We start from the raw sequence: 19,405 nt of genomic DNA on the forward strand, positions 1-19,405 counted from the left end.
ATAATACAGTATCTAAAGGCAGTGAGCATGAAGCAGTGATGGATTTAAAACAATTTGAGCTCCTACTTTAAGTTGAGGCTGGAATCATAATGATAATAATAATAATAATAATAATAATAATAATAATAATAATAATAATGATTAGTCAGTGATAACTAGTTGAGGTAATCGTTTAATTGCATGACAAATAAACCAGTGATTAGTGTTTAATCACTGGTGACAGTGAAGTATGATGGCTGCATTGTGAGTGTTAACGTGATGCACTGGTATGCTGCAGGGTCAGTCTCCTGTACGCTTAGTGCTTGATCAGGGTTTTTTTTATATTTAGTTATGTTAGCCTTCATTTACAGCAGCGTTCATATTAGAAATTGTGGAATTCACAACAAAAAACGTTTGATAGAGCTGATAATAGAGTATGATAATATTATTTGTGACACTGTTCATGAAATTCTTGAAGAAAACGTCTTTTGATAAACAGGAACTGAAGTGGCAGTAGAAAAAAATAAGCATGTTTAGTCTTGAAACGCAAACCTTTCATTAGTTCACACTGCCTATGACTACATCCTATCTGCAGTTCTGGTGATTTGACCATAGTTGTGAGAACACAGTGTTTATTCCCATGAGGAACACCTGCAGGCTGTATACTCCCCCACAGTGCTGTCAAGGCCGCAATGACACTCCCCTTATCAGCGTGGCTGATGTAATGCACCTCTAGCCTCATTAACAGAATCACACAGCAGCCAATAGGAGCAGGACAAGTTATGGTTCAGGGAAGGATGCTTTTCATTTGGGGAGCCATTCACACGACTCCACGCGCTGCAACCTCAACAACTCAGCAGTAACAATGCCCCCGGTTATTTGCAAACCAAATTTCCTCCGTTTCCCTTCAATTTGGTGCTAACAGAGATAAACCAAGATAAAATATAACTATCTGGACAGCACAGAGGGAAAAATTTGCAGTATAAATGTCTACATCCTGCTTATAAAGGACGAATTCACTCTCATAGCTAAGAGAAATATCAACACTTTTAGTTTCATCACAACAAAATTAATGATTCACCAGAGATGATGAAGATCAGGAAGACTTCTGTTTTTTCAAGAGAGCCATAAAACAATAAAAGATGTTTAACTAAAAGAATTAATGACCTTAATGATCTACTTTATACTAACAGCACTCATTCAGGTAGTGTGTGTAAATGGGAATCTGTTTTGTAGTTTGTGTCAACTATTTTGGGTCTATGACACTAACAGTGTTTGAGTATTTATAGCTTGAGCTCTACTCTGAAATGTGTGTGTTACCTGTCCTACATAATAATGTTGCAGAGGAAACGTAACTCCACTATTACCACCTACAAGGTTCAGTTCCTTTCAGTTTATTACAAGAAAGTTGTTAAAGTCTGCTTCGTCTCACCGATACAATATAAACAAACCATTGTCTAGTTTGGTTCAGTATTCTCTCGTCTGTCTTCTCTTGACACGATCCAGACTAGTATGTTTCACTTTGTTAGGACATGGAGGGTTTTCACAATGATAAACATGTCTAACACTAATGTGAGCCATGGGTTTCATCACTTTTCACCTTTACTTTCAGTCATGGTAAAAAAGCTTTTGGTTAAAAAAACACCTTGGAAACTACATCTACTTCCCCTTGGTCTGTCTTTTAAAACATTTAGAAAAAAAAGTTAAAACATGTTTTTCCAAACATCTTGCATGATCTTGTCTCCACAAACAAAACAGGAATGTTTGCAGAAACATGACTGCTAATAGTACCACAGCAGACAGTTTCATGTTATGTGTGGCTGCAGTAAAGCCAGTCTGTCAAACTGCCTTGTGGGAAAACACTTTCCGTTGTTTTGTCTCACATAATTAACCCCATAGGCACCATGACAGCTACTACTGATTCAAATAAGAAAATGCTGTTCACAGTAAACTTGACGACTTGATAAGCACATGCATTTTTTTTATTGCATAATGACCGTTTTGCTGTAGTACACCTACAGTATGTTGCTTTGAGCACACTGAACATTTGTTTTCTCGACAGTACATGTGAAATTCCCCAAAGTATGCCAGTTATTGCTGATGAAACCTAATCTCATAATGAAATACAAAATCACATTTTGTGACCTTCCTGTTGCAAATCATTTTGCAATTAAGAAAAAAAAATCCAGAAAATAAAAAACTTCACAAACATGGTGGAAACTTTAATTTGCAAACAGTGTTTTTTAATCTAAATTCCTTTCTCTCTCTTCCTTTCTTTTACCTTTGATACTGACAGTGTTTCTCTCATTCTGTGGTCAAAGACACAGCAGCTGTTAAAACTTGTCAGTGCAGCCCTGGAATTACAATCACATTTTTTAAGCAGGTATAACATGTGATTCTCAGTTCAGTTGCTATTTTGTATTCATACAGTAATTTGACAAAACACAATAATATGCCCACTATAACCACAACTGTATTGTTTGTTTATCTACATCAGGAACAAAGCTTTTCTTCCTAGAAAGCCAAGCAAAGCACATCATTAAACAGGGCAGTCAACCCATTTGTCCATTCAACCTCACTCTTTTAAAGAAGGTGGCATCTTTGTCAACTTCCTTTAAAAATAAAAAATAAAGACAAAGAAGAGATGTAAAGTAAGCATTTTCAGTGCTGGGAACGACAGACTATACAAACATCTTTTGGTGTGGATGGCAGGCATTTAGACAATGAGTGTGGACTGAAAAACTGTCAAACTGTCAAATGTGTGAACCGCACACACTGATCCATATCAGCTTGATGAAGCCACCACTGAAATGTTGCTAAAAATGTCACTTACAAACTAATTTTGTAGACAAATCATCATGTTTATTTTTTACTGGTCTTTGGTGCCAGCTGACTGTACAATATGATGTGGCGTTCACGTTTTCTGAGGTGACTCATCTGGTTTCTGAAGATACTGTTTGACAACATCGACAATAGATGATACCTCTGCCATGGCCCCTTTACCTGAAAGAAAGACAAGAATTACTCGTTCCACAGACACCCTCTGCAGGGAGGAATAAATCATCACTGAGTGGCCTAGGAGCAATGATTCAAATGATCATGCAAGCCCCCTTGCACATTCTCCATACTCAGAAACACACTTTAATAAACATGTTTTCTTGTACATCCACAGGGTTTAAATATCTAGATCTGTGCTGAGTCATGTCAGTGTTTTGTTCAGAACTCATCAGTGAATTAGTGAGACAAAACACCATCAGAAAGCTAGTCTGTGCAGAGATGTATCTTGTTATACTGTTAATGCAAGCCTAACACTTGCTGTTGCAACTGCTTCAAAGCAAAAGATTTCCAGAACACAGACTTTATTAGGCTAATGAATTTGAGATTAGAAGTTGGCCCAAATCTTCATTTGAACAATTTTAAGACACTGCTGATGGATCAATATTATATTCTTTTTCAAGTTTTATGTACAATCTTTTCTGTATGGTTTTCTGTTTTTTGCTTCATGTACAGTGGTTTGTGCAAGTTTAAAAAAAAAGTCACTGAAGTAATTTGCTGAGGTCTCTCAAAAACACAACTGATTTAGGGAAAGACTGGATCATTAGACATAATATCAATTAGCGTCATGCACTAGATCATACTGAGTATTATGGTGTGAACACATCACTGATCAGAAATATACTCAGCCAGGCTGCAGGGGACAAACAAGTGACATGTATGTGGTCTACTATGTCAGGGTCTGTTTGAAGACAGAATCTTTGATAGGTTTACAAAGTGCACTGAGCAGGTTGATGTGTACTCCCACGCTTCTGACATTTGCTGTTTCCTTTGATGTTGTCTTCTGCTCAGTAGCAAAGTTTCTTGTGAAACTGGGGACATCTACCCAGGAAGTGCTCTTAGTTATTACTGAATGGAGAGTAAATCTTGATTTTGCTCCTTTCACCACTTGCTGCTGTTAAGGCGCTTAAATTTATATTTGAAGATACTGCAGTTCCCCTGTGCTATGTCAATTGATGATGGTCATGCCCTACTACTTCCCCTTATCCAGTCTGAGGCTGCATTGGTCTTTAGGGACTTTTCTTTAGTACTGTGAAGTAAAGACACATTGTAGCTCAGTAGGGTCAGCTGTTGTGCACTGTTTACTCTCTTAAAGGCATCCTTCTGCCTCACAACTTAAACTCTCCTTCTCTTCATGGGTCTGCCCCATGGTCCTTTCCCTGTGGAATATGCTTGGAATACATCCACAGGCTGGTAGGCTTCAATCACCACAACTGGCACCTTTCAATGTGTAGGAGAAGTGGTTCTAATCCAAGTTACTTGCTACATCTTCTTTCATGAAAAGTCATCTGGCCAAGACTCACAGGTGAGAGCCTAGTGCCTGGGCCCATGAAATGCTACAAAAGCGTGATCCCACCACTCACAAGGATGGCCTTAAGAATTAGGTGCATTGCCTACTGAAAATGAGTTCTCACATGACCTGCATACTTAAATGCTGTTACGGTCAATTTAAAAGATTGCAATGCAGTTACAATCAATATCACAGAAATGTGAATAATGAATGTATTCTAATTGTTACGGTCAAACCAATATGTAAATATTTTGTGGTATTAAAACCCACCTTCATCACCACACACTAGCTTCTTAGCAATGCAGGGGATTTCCACATATCCAAACTCTTTCAGCCTGGATACCTGCTGGGCTGTAATGGGATGCTGCCACATAGCTGTATTCATTGCAGGGCAGAAGAGGAGAGGTCGACTGGTATCCCAGGCTCTTACCACACACGTCTGCCAGTAAAAAATACAAATCAACTTGGAAATAATTACAGAGAAATCATGCACTGAAATGTTATTTGCCATCACAATTTGTAGGTAATTAGATATAAATTATATGTTCTCACCAGCAGATTGTCACAAATGCCATTAGCAATCTTTCCAAGAGTGTTGGCATCTAGAGGGGCAATGACAAGTAGGTCTGCCCAGCGCCTTAGCTCAATGTGTAGCACAGGGTCAGATCTCTGTGTCCACATCTATAACAGAGATGTGGTGTTATAGTCACTCAACCAACAAGACACTTCTTTTCAGGAACGCATGACACTTTAGACAAGGGTTTCTCAATGCTTTCTGACCTTTGACCATGTTTTTGTTTCAAAATTCTCATGGGCTCAGCAACAGGAAGGTTATCAATACTACTACACAACTTACACCATTATTCTGAGTATGATAATAGTTTATATTTTAATTTCAAGAGCATGAAGGGAGTCTCAAATGGACTGTATGAAAATTATGATATATTGCATAATTTTAGCTTATCAGTGCCACCAATCATGAAAAGACAATCAAATTCTTTGTTACCTCCCACTCATCCTTGTCACTGTAGATTTTTACTGAAACCTCCGCAGGATCGTAGAAGTGCTTGGCATGTTCTGTAGTGACCACTCTTACATCCACCTAAACCATAGAAGAAGACAGTGACATACACAAGGATTTTTAAAAGCACTTTTTAGTTTTACTACAGTGCTGAGGAGTTGAAAAACTAAAAAGAAAAACATACAAATCTTTAGACCATTTTACCGGATACATTCTTTACTTTGTGTAATAAGTTAGAGTTTGAAAAACTCACTCTTGCTCATCCTGAAATTTCCCTTGAAAATATCAAGGGCGATTACAGAACTACAGAGAATTACAGAGAAGAAAGATATCCCACTTTTCTCCCCTCACACAAACGAAAGACTGTCATTTCATCAATGTAAAAGCGTGAAAACACGTGAAAAACACGTTCATATTGTACATATATTGGTTCATATTGTATCCACCTGCTAACTGGGGTAACTTCTTAATCCAAATGTAGCTATTTTATAGGTTTTTATTTATTGGTTTCATCAATATGCAGTTTTTTGCTAATTCTGGTGTGCCCAGTAAAATGAAGCCACTGTTCTGTTGGTTAAATTCCACTGTACTTTATGAGGCTTGAAATGGAAATGATTATAACTGAGATTAAAATAATACTGTAGCTGTAGGAGTAGAAATAATAATAATAATCATCATCATCATCACAAAAAATAACCATAAACCATAACCTTCAAAAAAATCTCAGGCTCCTCCTAGGGAAGCCCCCTGCCACAGCGTCTCTAGTGCATGTGCATCCTTGTGTGTGTTTCGTTCACTTGGTGTGGGTAAAATGCAGAGAGTTATTTCCCCAGCTTGAGGGATTAATAAAGTATAAACTTAAACTTAACTTAAACTTAATGACGAGACTGTAATGATGTGATGCTGTTGCTGTGGTTATGTCGCTGCCTAACAGCTGCAACATCTCCATCTTGTGGTTGAGGTATGCCCATGAGTGCTCTGCCAGGCAGAAAAACACTACTGTTTACAGCTGCATGGGAATAAAAAGTGCCGTGCACCGCGCAGTTTCAGGCAGTAAAAGTACAGTGACTGTGCTTTCAAAGATAATGCCATGGACAGCTTTTCAATTAACTTAATACAAAATCCAGCAAGCAGAAAAAACTGAAATCAAATCAGTGTTTGGTGTGAAACAGACAAACATGAGAAGCTGTACTTTTAATTCAAATAAATAAACACGAAGCAGCTCACCCCAGGGAGCTGAAGAAGCTGGGAGACCAAAAGAGGCAGTTTCAAGGCTGCAACGCTTCCCGTTACCGCAACGAGAACACGAAATGTCCCGCAAGATTTCGCCAAATCCTTTTTCAGACATGAAACGTGGTCTTCTGTCTGCATATTAGCATTTCAACAAGAAGAGGTCCTCAGGCTGGCTTTGCCGTCTCTCCTAAACCACCTCCACTTCACCACTTCCGTAAATATTTACCGCCAGCCAATCAGAGGAGAGCAAACTCTCAGAACAGCTCTGATGGCTCCGCTCTGACCCTTACGCGAGCACGTCGCTACGCTGACGTTTGGTGAGCGCGCGCGTACTCAGAACATTCTGGGTATCTGCTGAAGATACAGGTCAGTAAGCTAGCATGCAGCGAGGAGGCTTCTTTCATTGTCCGTCGGAAATAATGCTCTTCAGCAAAGCTCTGTAAAAAAAAACAACAACAACAAAAAACAATGACACTCACACCTCTCGTGTACTGGGCTCAACGCCATGAAGAAATTTACCTGCGAGTGGAGCTGACAGACGCACAGGTGAGCTAACCATAATGCAGAGGACAGGGCTCTCTGGTAACAACAGACTTTTCGTCAGAAAATTGCTTTAAGGTACTACTTTTAGTCAGGCTACGGCACTGTTTTGTTCCTCTGAGGGTGTATATTAATGCAAATGAAGGCTGCATGTTCTTGTGAATGCCACACCGCAGGGTAGCTGAATAATTTGCATTTTGAATGATAAATAGAGAGATTCTTTCAGGTGATAGTTGATCTTTACAGAGCCCTCTGCTAAGACCTGCCATTATCTACCAGCTTTGATCCCACCAAACCTGTTCAGTAGTGCCCTGAATTAGTGAAGAGGGTGACAGATGTTGATTCATCCAGAGATCACAAACTCCAGGCTGCACGGAGGTCCACCTTCAGCACACTTTTGTTTACTCCTGTCTAAATTCAGGCATCATAGTCATGTAGTTTGTTTTTTAAAGTACAGTGCTCTGCTGTTACAGAGCACAGTGACGTGAACAAGAGCTCATTAAGGGTGGAGACTGTGTGACTTTAAAGTTTCGTCATTGTGTTTGCTCAGCGGGATTGTGCACAGGAAGTAATATGAAGTTTGAATTCTCACTCTGTAGGAGGAAGTAAGCTCATCAACTGTCTCTTGGTTTCTATTTGCAGAACATTGATGTCCATGTACATGAAAACGTCCTTCGGTTTAGAGGTGACATTTCATGTTGACTTGACAATGTAAATATTTTTAAAATGTTTGATTTGTGACACTGTAGCCTATATGGTATTTTGTGTGTAGCCCAGGGCCATGGTGCAAAAGGACAAAATGAATACGAGTTCAGCTTGGAGTTTCTTTCACCAGTAAAGCCACAGGTATGTAGCCATTTTAAAATTGATGATAGATACCAACTGTTTTTTTTAACTTATAATTTCTAGTTTTGCCAACTGTGTTCATTAAATGAACCTGTTTGCCCAGGTGAGCCACAAGTCCACACAACGACAGGTGAATATTACGGTGCGGAAAGAGCAGCGTGGCTGGTGGGAGAGACTAACCGCACAGGAGCGTAAACCTGTCTTCCTGGCACCTGACTTTGACCGCTGGCTGGACGAGTCAGACGCTGAAATGGAGATCCGTGAAAAGGTGAGATTAAAGTTTCACCTTTTAATTCAGTGGAAGATTTTTACACATAACCATAAGCAACAGAATATTTATAGACAATAGATTGCAAAATATTAATATTACTATTAGCCAAACATCAGAACTAAAATTGTACTATTGATGTGAAAGGCACTGAAAATTTGTATAAATGTTTTTTTGTTTTGTTTTTTAATTCTGAAAAGGAGGAGAAAAGGCACAGACTGAAGGCTTCAAGGCATAAAGAGGAAGGTGAATATAAATATATACAACAGATTATCGGCCATACACTTTTATGATACCATTCAAGCAAATTCTTTTTCTTTAAAACATTTCAGGGTTTGTCAGCCTGAAAACTGGATTTTTGTTTGTATACAACCTGGTGCAGTTCCTTGGGTTTTCATGGATCTTTGTCAACATGACTGTGCGCCTCTTTATCTTTGGCCAGGGTGAGAAATTTTAACTCTGCTGTAGCTCTAAGTCTCATTGTCTTTCCTTCATTGTTCAGTTACTTCACAAAAACCTGGTAAGATCTATAATTTATATCACTACTCTCATTTCAGATTCTCTCTATGACACATTTCACACTATTTCCGATGTGATGTTCTTCTGCCAGATCCTGGCAACAGTGGAGGTTCTCAACGCTGCTTTTGGTGTTGTCAGAACAGGTGTCGTTCCAACTCTTATACAGGTATTTGATGTTCCTCTGCCAGAGTTTCAGCTTCATGGAGTCACTGATGTAGTGCCAATACATTTCTAGTGTAAGTAAGTGCTTTTGTGGCTTTTTGTGCTTTTACCAGGTTGTGGGGAGGAATTTTATCCTCTTCATCATTTTCGGTAGTTTGGAGGAAATGCACCACCGGCCAGTTGTGTTCTTTGTTTTCTACCTGTGGAGTGCCATCGAGATTTTTAGGTGAGTATGCATCTGCCTTGTCATTGCTCTTGGTGAACAGTCATGTACTCTGTAAAGATTAAAATGATTATTTTCAAGTCTGTCGACAAAATCTTCTGTATGCAACCAGTATTCTACAAATCACACCAGAAATCCTCTATGCTCTATATATTGTTCTTAGTGAGATTTAGAAGTTTAAACAATATTGCAACTATATGAAGGCTCCATTATTATGATAATGGATTGTTATTTATGCAATTTTGTGTTAGCTGATGAGGAACACGACTAAAACTCTCACACAAAAAAAAAAAAACCTAACATGATGTTCCAATTTCAGGTATCCATTTTACATGCTGGGCTGTTTTAATACAGAGTGGAAAACCCTCACATGGCTGCGGTACACAGTCTGGATACCTTTGTACCCTTTAGGTGTTCTAGCCGAAGGTGAGCTTCTTTACTTCTGTCTTAATAAATTGCAATTCTCCACATACAAACGCTAAAATTAATCTCATCTCCCACTCTCATGTAGCTGTTGCTGTGATACAATCCATTCCCATCTTTTACGAGACAAAACTCTTCAGCATTCCACTGCCGAAGGCCATTGGCACCTCTATCAGCTTCTCTTACGTCCTCCACATTTATCTTGTTCTCATGTTTCTGGGTAAGTCTTCAGATAAAACATGAATCATATAACTGTCTCAACATATACTATGTTCTAATGTCAGCCTTGTTGTGCTGGTATCAACTCAACCCCTCCTCCTCTTTAGGACTTTTTATCAACTTTCGCCATCTTTACAAGCAGAGGAAGAGGCGTTTCCGCACCAAGAAGAGGAAAGCAAATTGAGATTCAGCACTAACAACAATCCTCAAACACCTCTGCTGCCTGCTTATTTCTGTAGAATTTTTAAAAATATCCTCACAAACCATTGTCCAGTCAAATCACTGATGTGAGAAGATATTTTCTTCTTCACTGCCTGTTTGTTCTAAATGATTTCCTTGATGGTCAACATGAACACCCTAAAGACGATGCAGTATTTCAAAACTGCACTGACTGTCTCGCTTACTGGTGATTGATTTCTCTGATATGAATTTTGTAGTTTAATGAAGAACTGTAGTAAGCCACAGACCTTGATATCCTGTATGATACTGTCGTGCTTTTTTTTTTGCTAATGCAGTGGTGTTTTTGGTTGAATACATTGTAACAAACCCTGATCAGGAAACCCTGCTGTTGTCATTTGATATACACTAACTGGTGTGCAAATGAAAAAAGCAACAACATTCTCAACAAATACTGTACAAATACTGTATCTGTTATTTCAGATTTCTGAACCACCCTACAAACCTCAGGGAAAATAACACTGGTGATTGCTTATACACAGAGAGCGTTTTGTGTCCATTATGCTCAACAATAACCTGCTGTGAAGAATTTTTATTTGTATCCCTTCCTCACTCTGCTGTTTTTATTACTTAGACACCTAAATTTTGAAAGCAAAGATTAACAGTCATTTTCCAAGTTTCCTGTAAATGTAGCAGTTACTTGAGACTGAATAAAAATGAAATCTAAATCTGGTCAATCTGTGAAAAAATATCCTACAAAGTAACATGTAAAAAAAAATTATATACACGCAAACATTTTACAAATACCTCATTACGTACGTCTTGCCATGTTTGTCACAGAGGAGTTTGAGTTATCCATCATTTCCACAAACATGTTCTTAAAGCAGCCCTTTTGACGAATTCTTTAAACAGCATCCAGCATACACCAGGTCCTGTCTCCACATTGGTCCACACAGGCTGAGGCTGCTATAATTTTAGTCCATTTATACTAATTCAGATGTGGCTCAACTTGAGAAGTCAGTGTGCATGGGGGCAATGTTGTGATCAAAAGCAGCATACTGGGAATCACCAGTGCTGGCCAGTTTGAGCTGCTGTGCAGCGTGGGAGAGCTGGAACGCAGCATCAGGATGGGCCGAGTCTGGCAACAAGGTGCACTCTCTATCCAGCAGGTCGGCCACTCCCTTCAGGAGCTCCCAGAAACCGAAAGCCAAGGCAGCCTTTCGCAGTCGGTTGAGTTCCTGATAGATTAGTATAAAACAGTGATTTAAATTATGAAAGAAAAGTCATAGTTCAGTTGTATTTTCAAGCCTCACTAGTTTTTAGTCAAACCTACCTTATAAAAGGTTTGTGTTTTATCTGGTAATTTTCTTGCGTTCCTCAGAATCTTCTGCACATCAGTCTGTAAAATGGTAAAAACAAATGCCAACATGGTAAAAATCCTAACCTGAGGAATAACTCTTCACACATGGCTAAGAGTTATGTTAGAGTTACTTATGCAATGTTTAAAATACTGTTACAATGTAGCACTATATCCATTCAGTTTGAATGTAATAGCATTTTGTACTGTGTTGTACTGTACCTGTAGCCCACTGGCCTTTATCCAAACAGTAACATTCTGGGCATAGCTTCGCTTGACCGGTGGCTGCACGGGAAAAGGACTTTTACTGTCATCTTCTCCATAGGGATTTTCAGCCGCCTCTGAAATACCAGAAAGGTCATGAAACATCAAAATGAAGTCAGCTGATGAACTGTATCACGACTGAGGCAGTTCAACTTTTGTCATACAACTGTGTAAATCATTAACTGCTTGATTATGTACACATACAAAGAGGCCTTTGGTCTTCAGGAATAGGCAGTTTACCTAATACACCTGTACATAGGTTAACGTGTCCTAAGTTACAGGAAAGTGCAGTTTCACAATGTCCCAAAAATGTCATCCTCTTAAAATGGTGCCTTCAGGAACGAGGAACAGCCGAACAGTCTGATAAAGAAGTTTGCTGCATTGAAAGCTCTTTCTTTGTCTGTGACAGGTTACCTGAGATTGGTCCCAAATGTGAGATCTTGCCCAGCCAAGGCAGAGGCTCTGGACCGGGGTCAAACAGAGACATCATCAGATTTGATTTCTTCTTACTATCTGCTTGAGAGTACAGCATGCCGTACCACTCTGGCCTGAGAAAAAAAAAGCACACTAAATTTAGGCTATTTATTTATAAAACGTAAGAACTTGTTTTACTATGCAGATGTCTTGATATTTAAACGCAAAGCTTTGTTGATTCTCACCCCAGCTGGACCAGTGCCACCATGCCCTCAACTTTCAGACTGCCATGTAAAAGCACACAAAAGTTTGGACTTTTGCCTGCCATCTGACTGGCAGAGGGTTCCTCCTCAAGATCATCTGTGGCTCCTGTACCAACTTCATCCACCTCTGAAATCAAATACAAATATAACAGGTTTATAATACCATTAAAATCTGACATGGATAGATAGTATACTGAGATCATTGATTTTGTTTTTTTTTTTTTTTGCATTTTAAAAATGGATGTGCCTAAATTAAATATAAAAGGTGACTGTCAGAAAAAAAATCTATCATCAGTGCTCTTTTTTTTTATTTTATTTGCATCAAAGACACAATTCTAATGGTTTCTTCTTATTTCTCTGGTGCCTCATCAGCAGTTGTTTCTCCTCAATTTTATTTTTTGTTTCTATTGTTATTCTATTGTTGAATGGAAACCATAGTGAACACTGTTTTCTTGAAGCAGGGAACAACCTTTAAAGGACATACAATGCCTGGGAAAACCCGTTTAAAACAATCTGCTCCTCTAAAGAAAACCAAAAGCCAAAAGCAATGAGACATGAGGCATGACGTATAGCTGTTCTGTCTAAGAATGTTTAGTTTTTCTTTAAAACAACACAGCAAAAAATTTCAACACTAACCTTTGTTCACAGCGATAGGCAGTACCAAGTGTCTGGATATAACGGGAGGACTGGAAATATCAGCAATTTCAATGAAGCCCACAATTTCTAAATCTGAAACAAGCATAATGGTAAGAAGACTTCTGAAGTCTGACGTCTGAAGAAAAAGTAGTTTAAATTTAACTCTAAACTAATAGATGCAAAGTCAGCTGGGTACCTGTGCTGACTGTTTGGGGCATGGGCTCCACCTCTTCATCTAGCACAATAGGTTCAGGTCGAGGGAACACCTGAACATCTGAGGACAGGTTCCCACAGTGTAGGACCGCATGGAAAGGAGAGTATGCGTGATCAATCAGCCTCCTGGAGATATACAAAGAGTCTTAGTAAAATATAAATAATGATGAAAAAGAACAGTTTACTTCCTCAGTAATAGTCATACCCAAACATGGCCTGTACGCTCTTCATGCAAAGCGGTCCCTCCACAGTGAAGATCTGTCCGTCTCCTCCACTGAGACGAAGTAGTTCCTCCAGGTTGTCCATGGCATCAGTCATCTGTAACTGCAAGAGAGGGGGTAGCATTTGTTATCGTCAAGAATTCTATTACAAGATGTCAAAATTATACACAGATGCAAGTTACAGTGCACATTAGAGAAAACTAATGGCTCCTGATAGAAATTGTTACAAAAAAAATAATGTGAGAGAATATATATATATATATATATATATATATATATATATATTTTAATTTCTCCCAAGGTCACACATTGGCTTAAAGACCCAGCAGAGGACATCTCCTTAGATCCTGTTTATATAAGGATACAAAGAAATTAACTGTTGAACACACAAGTAAAAAAAAAAAAAAAGGTGAATTGGTACCTCTTCTGCATTGGCTATGCACATGATGAAAAGTTTAGTAGGGAAAGGGAAAGGGAGTGGGAACTTCTTGTCATCCCCACGTTGCTTCAGTGTTTGGAGGGAGTGACGCAGAGAACCCTTCCCAATACCAAGAGATCCATCAGTGACCAGCATCACCTACAGGACATGAGAGAGGGTATATAAACATAACCCTGTGTAACAATTAACATATGCACATATAGCTGAAATCGCTTTTTGTCAAGCATAACTTCAGAGGTGTGATGATATTGCACAGAAGGCTTTCCAAAATACCTGACAGGGACAGGCACTGCCCCACTCCTGTTGTACTACATTACTAACTCCATGAAGAGCTGATTCAATACAGGTCTTGTCATAGTCTTCCAGGTTGCTCAGAGCCTCCTGCAACAGAAAAAGATATTCATGAACTGATCCCTCAAAACTCTGCTCTTAAGCCTTCTTCTACAGAAGATCAAACTCGGGAAAAGCCTCAGGAGAGGGGAAATATGTTTTGACTTTTCCGTTTGACTTGTCAAACGAGGCACACTTCACCTGTAGAGCATTGTAATCTCTGGTGAAAGGCACCAAGAGCTCCCAAAGGGAAGAAAAGGCCATCAGAGCCGTGAACTCCAAGCGGTAATTTGAGGCCATGTGTTCGAACAACATATTGAGTCCGTGGACAGCCAGGTTCTTCCTCTGAAACTCCTCGCTGCCATCCAGTGACACTGGCCGTGTCATGGACAGGGACACGTCCATTAAGACCACGGTAGGCATGGCTCGCTGCTTTTATGGACTCACAATAATGCAGTGGACTTAAAATACACTCCAGCGTACCCCTGCGGGAGGAAAAGACAGAAAAAACATATGAGAACAGCAGCAAAAACTTGTCATTGAATAGCTTCTCCTCCTCTCGAAGGAGGGCATGTTCAAAGGGAAAACTCGTTCATTATTATGCTTATTACCCTACAGTAGATGTTTTAATGTCAGCGCCAGTATTGGAGGCTACATTGGGATTAGTTTACATCAAACAGCAAACCTTTAACGATCGTAAAAGTTAATAAGGAAAGAACACAGAGGAGGGCAGTTAGCTAATATGGCTAAATTACGCTAGCATTCTGCAATACATAACACCGGAAGACCCAACTGAAGAACCGTCGAGGTTACTGTTCAATAAATATGATAAGATAACTACCCTTAAAGTGAACATGTAGTTTGACAATAAACAAATAATTAAATAAGTAAATATGCACATGTACTTGCCATTCAATGTCTTCCCCATTCAGTGTTTGTGTTGTAGCGTGCACCACTACTTCCGTCCGGGTGAAACCAGCGTACTTTTTTCCACACATTGTTCCTATCTGTGGAAATTTTCATATTTCTGTGTTGAAAGGTGTACATAAGAAAGAGCACGGACAAATCATTAATAATTACAACAATATGTCTGTGCTAGCTTATGCACATTATAAATTTAAGGCGAGAGTTTGGATGTCAGTTCCAATTGATCGATTGATATGCGTAAGGGGGGAAAAGTGGCTGATCGGCACGAGAAGTTGTTTTGTACCATAAACTGCACGGATTGTATAAGACATGCATGGGAAATTTTCTTCCCAAGAACAAAATACTTACTGCTCAGAGAGCGCAATTACCTTTTTTTTTTTTTTTTTTTTTTTTAAACATCTATCGACCCGGTTAGAGCCCTGGATTTTAATAATTTGGCGGATAGTTTTGCATAAAAACTTGTCCAGAAGAAGTACCGCCTATTCAAAAGGAAGACAGCTCACACTGTTATTGTGTGTTTACGGCTGTTAAAATGAATGTTATAAACGTCTGTCATGTTGCATAACCAGTGCTTCGGGGTTGAGTTTAGGTGTGAGAATGAGACACCGTCATAATCCTCTTATGACTTAAGGTATGATGCATGTGGTGAAGACTTGTCCAATGTCCCACATCTCTACTTCTAGGGATTTCTGGTAAGCCTGCATCTGTCTGTGATTAAAAATGCATCGTTTTGTTTGGTAGCATTGTAATGCATTGTCTGAATAGAACTGAATTGCTCAACCTATCAGTTTTGCCTCTCATTAACAATAAGTTAGGTATTCCAGTGTTCCAAGAAAGTGACACAGATCTTTCTGCTGAAGTTTTGGATTCTTTCTCTCCATGGTCTGCAAGTGAGAAAACTTCAATTTCCTTGACCACTGTTCACTAATGCAGTTTGTTTGTTGTTTTTTCTTCCAGAAAATTAAAAAGTACAAGTGCCTCTGTGGGACAGCATGAATTGTGCAACAGGGAAGAGACTGCAGCTGAGCCGGGTTTTGTTTCTCCTCTCTGGTGTTTTCCTCTGCACCCTCTACCAGCTGACCATCAGGGCCAGACTGTACGAGCCTTTGCCTGAGGGTTCAGCAGAGGAGGTGGAGGAGAAACCTCTCACCACAACACATGACTTGGAGCCCACAGATCAAACAACACCTGAGATGCATGTGGTAAATTATTTGGATACGACATCAGATTTGAAAGCATCAACCCCGAGTGAATCCCCCCCATTGCCAATCAAAAACCAGACCACTGTGCACTGCATCTACGTGGCCCCTGAGCCTCCACAGGAGACACCCACACCAGCTCCGGCTCCTCCTGTAACTACCATCCCTCCAGCTTCTCCTGGAGAGGCTCCACATGTTAAGGGTGAATACCCTGAAGATGTTTTTTCTATTGAAGAACGCAGACGAGGCTGGGTGATCCTCCACATTATTGGAATGATGTACATGTTTGTGTCACTTGCAGTTGTGTGTGATGAGTTCTTTGTTCCTGCACTGGGGGTAATCACAGACAAGTTAGCCATCTCTGATGATGTAGCAGGAGCCACTTTCATGGCTGCTGGAAGATCTGCCCCTAGGTTTTTTGCCTACCTCATAGGTGTCTTCATCGCCCACAGGAATGTGGGCATTGGCACAAAAGTTGGTTCGGCAATTTTCAACATTTTGTTTGTGATTGGAATGTGTGCTTTATTTTCTCGAGAGGTACTTCATCTAACTTGGTGGCCACTTTTCAGAGATGTATCCTTCTACATACTTGACCTCATCTTACTCATCATCTTCTTCTTGGATAATGTCATAATGTGGTGGGAGAGCATCGTGCTGATGGCCAGTTACACCTTCTATGTGATTTTCATGAAGTTTAATGTGCAAATAGAGCGGGCCTTCAAGACCCAACTCCACAAACACAAGAGCATTGTCAAAGTTATTGCTGTAGAGGAACCTGAAGAGGTAAGCACTACTGTGACAAAACATTGTTCTTGTCTAAAATCAGATGGATTTAATGATTTTTCAGGTCCCCATATTCCTTAAATAAGTCTGCTGTTTGTTTTTCTTTTTCAAGTGTGTAATGAATCTTTAAGAGCGGTTACTATGGAACAGTTTGCAGCTATTTGACCAGAGTTGACCAAATGCTTCTAAACATATTAGCGTAGTTACATTCCAACATTAAATTATCATTAAGAACAAAGCTTTGGAGCTTTTAAAAACAACATATACAGTGGGTTTATATGCAAAATGTCAAAAAAGTGTTATTAGTAAAGGCTTTGGGGAACCGAAAGCCTTCTGGGGAACTAATCCTGCTACTACTGCTGCTTTACTATTGCTGCTCATGATCAGAACATCAAATGCCTGCTCTTAGGTGGACATGCCTGCAGGTGAGGATGGGCCAGGAGGCTCAGAAGACTCTGACAATGATAAAGTTGAAAGTGATAAAGACAGTGATGAGTCCAGTAAAAATGAAAGTGATTATGTGAACGAAGAGAAGACAGAGAATGAGCCTCTGTCTTTACAGTGGCCTGACACACGACGTAAACAAGCCACCTACCTCTTCCTGTTGCCCATAGTCTTTCCTCTGTGGCTCACACTTCCTGATGTTCGCAACCAGGTAAGACTCAGACAACTCAGAGATCAGCTGTATATTAAAAGCCTCAACTGTGTGTGTGTGGTTTTTTTTTTGCTTTTGTCCAACAGAAATCCAGAAAATTCTTTATGATCACGTTTGTGGGCTCTATTCCATGGATTGCTGTCTTCTCCTACCTCATTGTTTGGTGGGCCCATCGGGTCAGTGACTGTAGTAAAATTTATTTAAAAATTTATTTTAAAACTGGAAGCTGAGTACACATAAATCCAGGTATTGAAGGATTTAAAAAAAAAAATCCATTTAAATCAGGATATATTAAATCCTTAAACAAACAAATGCTTACAAAGATTGGTATAAACAGGAAACTGCAAAAAACAATCTATTTTGATATCAAATTAAGGTATCCATTTTTTTTAAAATTCTGTCATAATTCTTGCTGAAACATATTAACATATGCCTCTATTCAGTCTGAACACTTTACTCTTGTAGATAGGTGAGACCATCGGCATCTCACATCACATCATGACCGTCCTGGCTGCAGAGACATCCATCCCTGACCTCATTACCTCTGTGATTGTAGCACGTAAAGGTCAGGGGGACATGGCTGTGTCCAGCTGTGTGGGAAGTAACATCTTTGACATCACTGTGGGGTGAGCTCCTATAGCTTGATGTGTCCTGACTGAAAAAGAAATGCTGATTAACTTCTACCTGGAAGGTTTTTTCATCTCCTTTTCTCTCTTTGGGTGTTTCTTGCTCTGTTCCCCCCTGCTCTGTCCTTTTCCTTTCAAAAAAGTCTGCCAGTCCCATGGTTCCTGTACTCATCCTTTCACGATTTGGCTCCAGTGGTCGTCAGCAGCAATGGGCTTTTATTTGCCATCATGCTCGTCTTCCTCATGCTCCTCTTTGTCATCATCATTTCATCCTGTAAGTGGAAGATGAATAAGGTGCTGGGTTTCATTATGCTCCTGCTCTACTTTATCTTCCTGGTTCTCCGTGTTATGCTGCAGTAGCACAACATTAACTTCCCTGTTACTGTGGGCTTACATTTTTTGTATATGTTTATGTTTATGTTCATGAAATAGCTTTTGCTATAAGCTATTATACACTTTTGCATAAGCTTTTGGCAATTACTCCTTAACTTGCACATCTACAGACCGAAGTATAACTACTTAAATGCCAGCGGTTATCTGAAATATCAAAACAGATTAATACCTACATCTGCATCTGCATACCCTCCAGTGTAGTTTGGTCATTTTCACTCTTGTTCTTTCAGCATAAGATACTGTATAATATTTATCCAGTAAATCCAGTCTTCTGGATTACTCACTTGTTGCATCTTATTAATTTGATCACTGTACTGGTTCATTTGCAAGGTGACTAACAGACACCTCTCTTAACTGACATATAAATATTTTTATTTTCTCTCTTGGACATATACATACACACACCATATATATTTTACTTTTGATAATTGATACTATCTTGTGCCTGATATATTTACTTCAGTTATTCAGTTTCTCGCTCTGTAAATTGTTTTTTTGTTTTTGTTTATTTTTGTTGTTTTTAAAAAATATATATTTCATTGCTTAATAAAAGCAGCGAAGGAAAAAATGGTCTGTGTATTAAATGATGTAAAAATTCAGTCTATAGACAACATTCAAATTTCATGCATGACTTGTTGACTTTAATTTTTCATGTTCATTTTCTTTTTTCATTCCTGATGTTAACAGTAAAACTTCTGTTGTACATCTGATCAATTCTTATATTCATGTA

At 39.2% G+C, this 19,405-nt stretch overlaps 4 protein-coding genes across 4 annotated transcripts; 2 read left to right on the forward strand and 2 right to left on the reverse strand.

Moving 5' to 3' along the window:
* Positions 1-1,928: 1,928 nt before the first annotated feature.
* Positions 1,929-6,983, reverse strand: ppcdc (phosphopantothenoylcysteine decarboxylase). Its single transcript, XM_041037959.1, has 5 exons — positions 6,573-6,983; positions 5,331-5,426; positions 4,877-5,005; positions 4,595-4,763; positions 1,929-2,982 (listed from the first exon to the last, which is right to left on the reverse strand). Exons 1-5 carry the CDS (start codon positions 6,714-6,716, stop codon positions 2,894-2,896), a joined length of 627 nt encoding a protein of 208 aa, XP_040893893.1. The 5' UTR covers positions 6,717-6,983; the 3' UTR covers positions 1,929-2,893.
* Positions 6,917-10,556, forward strand: hacd3 (3-hydroxyacyl-CoA dehydratase 3). Its single transcript, XM_041037958.1, has 11 exons — positions 6,917-7,124; positions 7,761-7,803; positions 7,891-7,964; positions 8,068-8,232; positions 8,433-8,478; positions 8,565-8,675; positions 8,790-8,917; positions 9,027-9,139; positions 9,456-9,562; positions 9,648-9,779; positions 9,886-10,556. Exons 1-11 carry the CDS (start codon positions 7,047-7,049, stop codon positions 9,960-9,962), a joined length of 1,074 nt encoding a protein of 357 aa, XP_040893892.1. The 5' UTR covers positions 6,917-7,046; the 3' UTR covers positions 9,963-10,556.
* ints14 (integrator complex subunit 14) lies at positions 10,408-15,112 on the reverse strand. The gene is made up of 12 exons (XM_041037957.1): positions 15,002-15,112; positions 14,294-14,577; positions 14,036-14,143; positions 13,745-13,900; positions 13,308-13,426; positions 13,086-13,228; positions 12,890-12,982; positions 12,236-12,380; positions 11,991-12,124; positions 11,535-11,653; positions 11,289-11,354; positions 10,408-11,193 (listed from the first exon to the last, which is right to left on the reverse strand). Exons 2-12 carry the CDS (start codon positions 14,513-14,515, stop codon positions 10,960-10,962), a joined length of 1,539 nt encoding a protein of 512 aa, XP_040893891.1. The 5' UTR covers positions 14,516-14,577; positions 15,002-15,112; the 3' UTR covers positions 10,408-10,959.
* Positions 15,113-15,630: 518 nt separating this feature from the next.
* On the forward strand, positions 15,631-19,148 carry LOC121181977 (sodium/potassium/calcium exchanger 1-like). Its single transcript, XM_041038224.1, has 7 exons — positions 15,631-15,711; positions 15,977-17,065; positions 17,114-17,136; positions 17,411-17,656; positions 17,743-17,832; positions 18,122-18,282; positions 18,426-19,148. The coding sequence occupies exons 2-7, from the start codon at positions 16,012-16,014 to the stop codon at positions 18,640-18,642; spliced, it is 1,791 nt and encodes a 596-aa protein (XP_040894158.1). The 5' UTR covers positions 15,631-15,711; positions 15,977-16,011; the 3' UTR covers positions 18,643-19,148.
* The last annotated feature ends 257 nt before the right edge of the window (positions 19,149-19,405 follow it).

The sequence above is a fragment of the Toxotes jaculatrix genome, chromosome 5 (assembly GCF_017976425.1).
Source record: "Toxotes jaculatrix isolate fToxJac2 chromosome 5, fToxJac2.pri, whole genome shotgun sequence".
Classification (NCBI taxonomy): Eukaryota; Metazoa; Chordata; class Actinopteri; family Toxotidae; genus Toxotes; species Toxotes jaculatrix.

What these genes read in the sequence shown, in the direction of transcription:
- hacd3 (XM_041037958.1), top strand. Translation starts at nt 7,047, where the DNA reads ATGACACTCACACCTCTCGTGTACTGGGCTCAACGCCATGAAGAAATT. An exon ending in AAACGTCCTTCGGTTTAGAG is followed by an intron (nt 7,804 to 7,890) that starts GTGACATTTCAT and finishes TTTTGTGTGTAG; the next exon opens with CCCAGGGCCATGGTGCAAAA. An exon ending in AAATGGAGATCCGTGAAAAG is followed by an intron (nt 8,233 to 8,432) that starts GTGAGATTAAAG and finishes AATTCTGAAAAG; the next exon opens with GAGGAGAAAAGGCACAGACT.
- LOC121181977 (XM_041038224.1), top strand. Translation starts at nt 16,012, where the DNA reads ATGAATTGTGCAACAGGGAAGAGACTGCAGCTGAGCCGGGTTTTGTTT. An exon ending in GTAATGAATCTTTAAGAGCG is followed by an intron (nt 17,137 to 17,410) that starts GTTACTATGGAA and finishes GCCTGCTCTTAG; the next exon opens with GTGGACATGCCTGCAGGTGA. An exon ending in ATCTTTGACATCACTGTGGG is followed by an intron (nt 18,283 to 18,425) that starts GTGAGCTCCTAT and finishes CTTTCAAAAAAG; the next exon opens with TCTGCCAGTCCCATGGTTCC.
- ints14 (XM_041037957.1), bottom strand. Translation starts at nt 14,515, where the DNA reads ATGCCTACCGTGGTCTTAATGGACGTGTCCCTGTCCATGACACGGCCA. An exon ending in AGCGTACAGGCCATGTTTGG is followed by an intron (nt 13,229 to 13,307) that starts GTATGACTATTA and finishes GTATATCTCCAG; the next exon opens with GAGGCTGATTGATCACGCAT. An exon ending in GCCTATCGCTGTGAACAAAG is followed by an intron (nt 12,381 to 12,889) that starts GTTAGTGTTGAA and finishes ATTTGATTTCAG; the next exon opens with AGGTGGATGAAGTTGGTACA.
- ppcdc (XM_041037959.1), bottom strand. Translation starts at nt 6,716, where the DNA reads ATGCAGACAGAAGACCACGTTTCATGTCTGAAAAAGGATTTGGCGAAA. An exon ending in AGCTTCTTCAGCTCCCTGGG is followed by an intron (nt 5,427 to 6,572) that starts GTGAGCTGCTTC and finishes TCTATGGTTTAG; the next exon opens with GTGGATGTAAGAGTGGTCAC. An exon ending in GTGACAAGGATGAGTGGGAG is followed by an intron (nt 5,006 to 5,330) that starts GTAACAAAGAAT and finishes TCTCTGTTATAG; the next exon opens with ATGTGGACACAGAGATCTGA.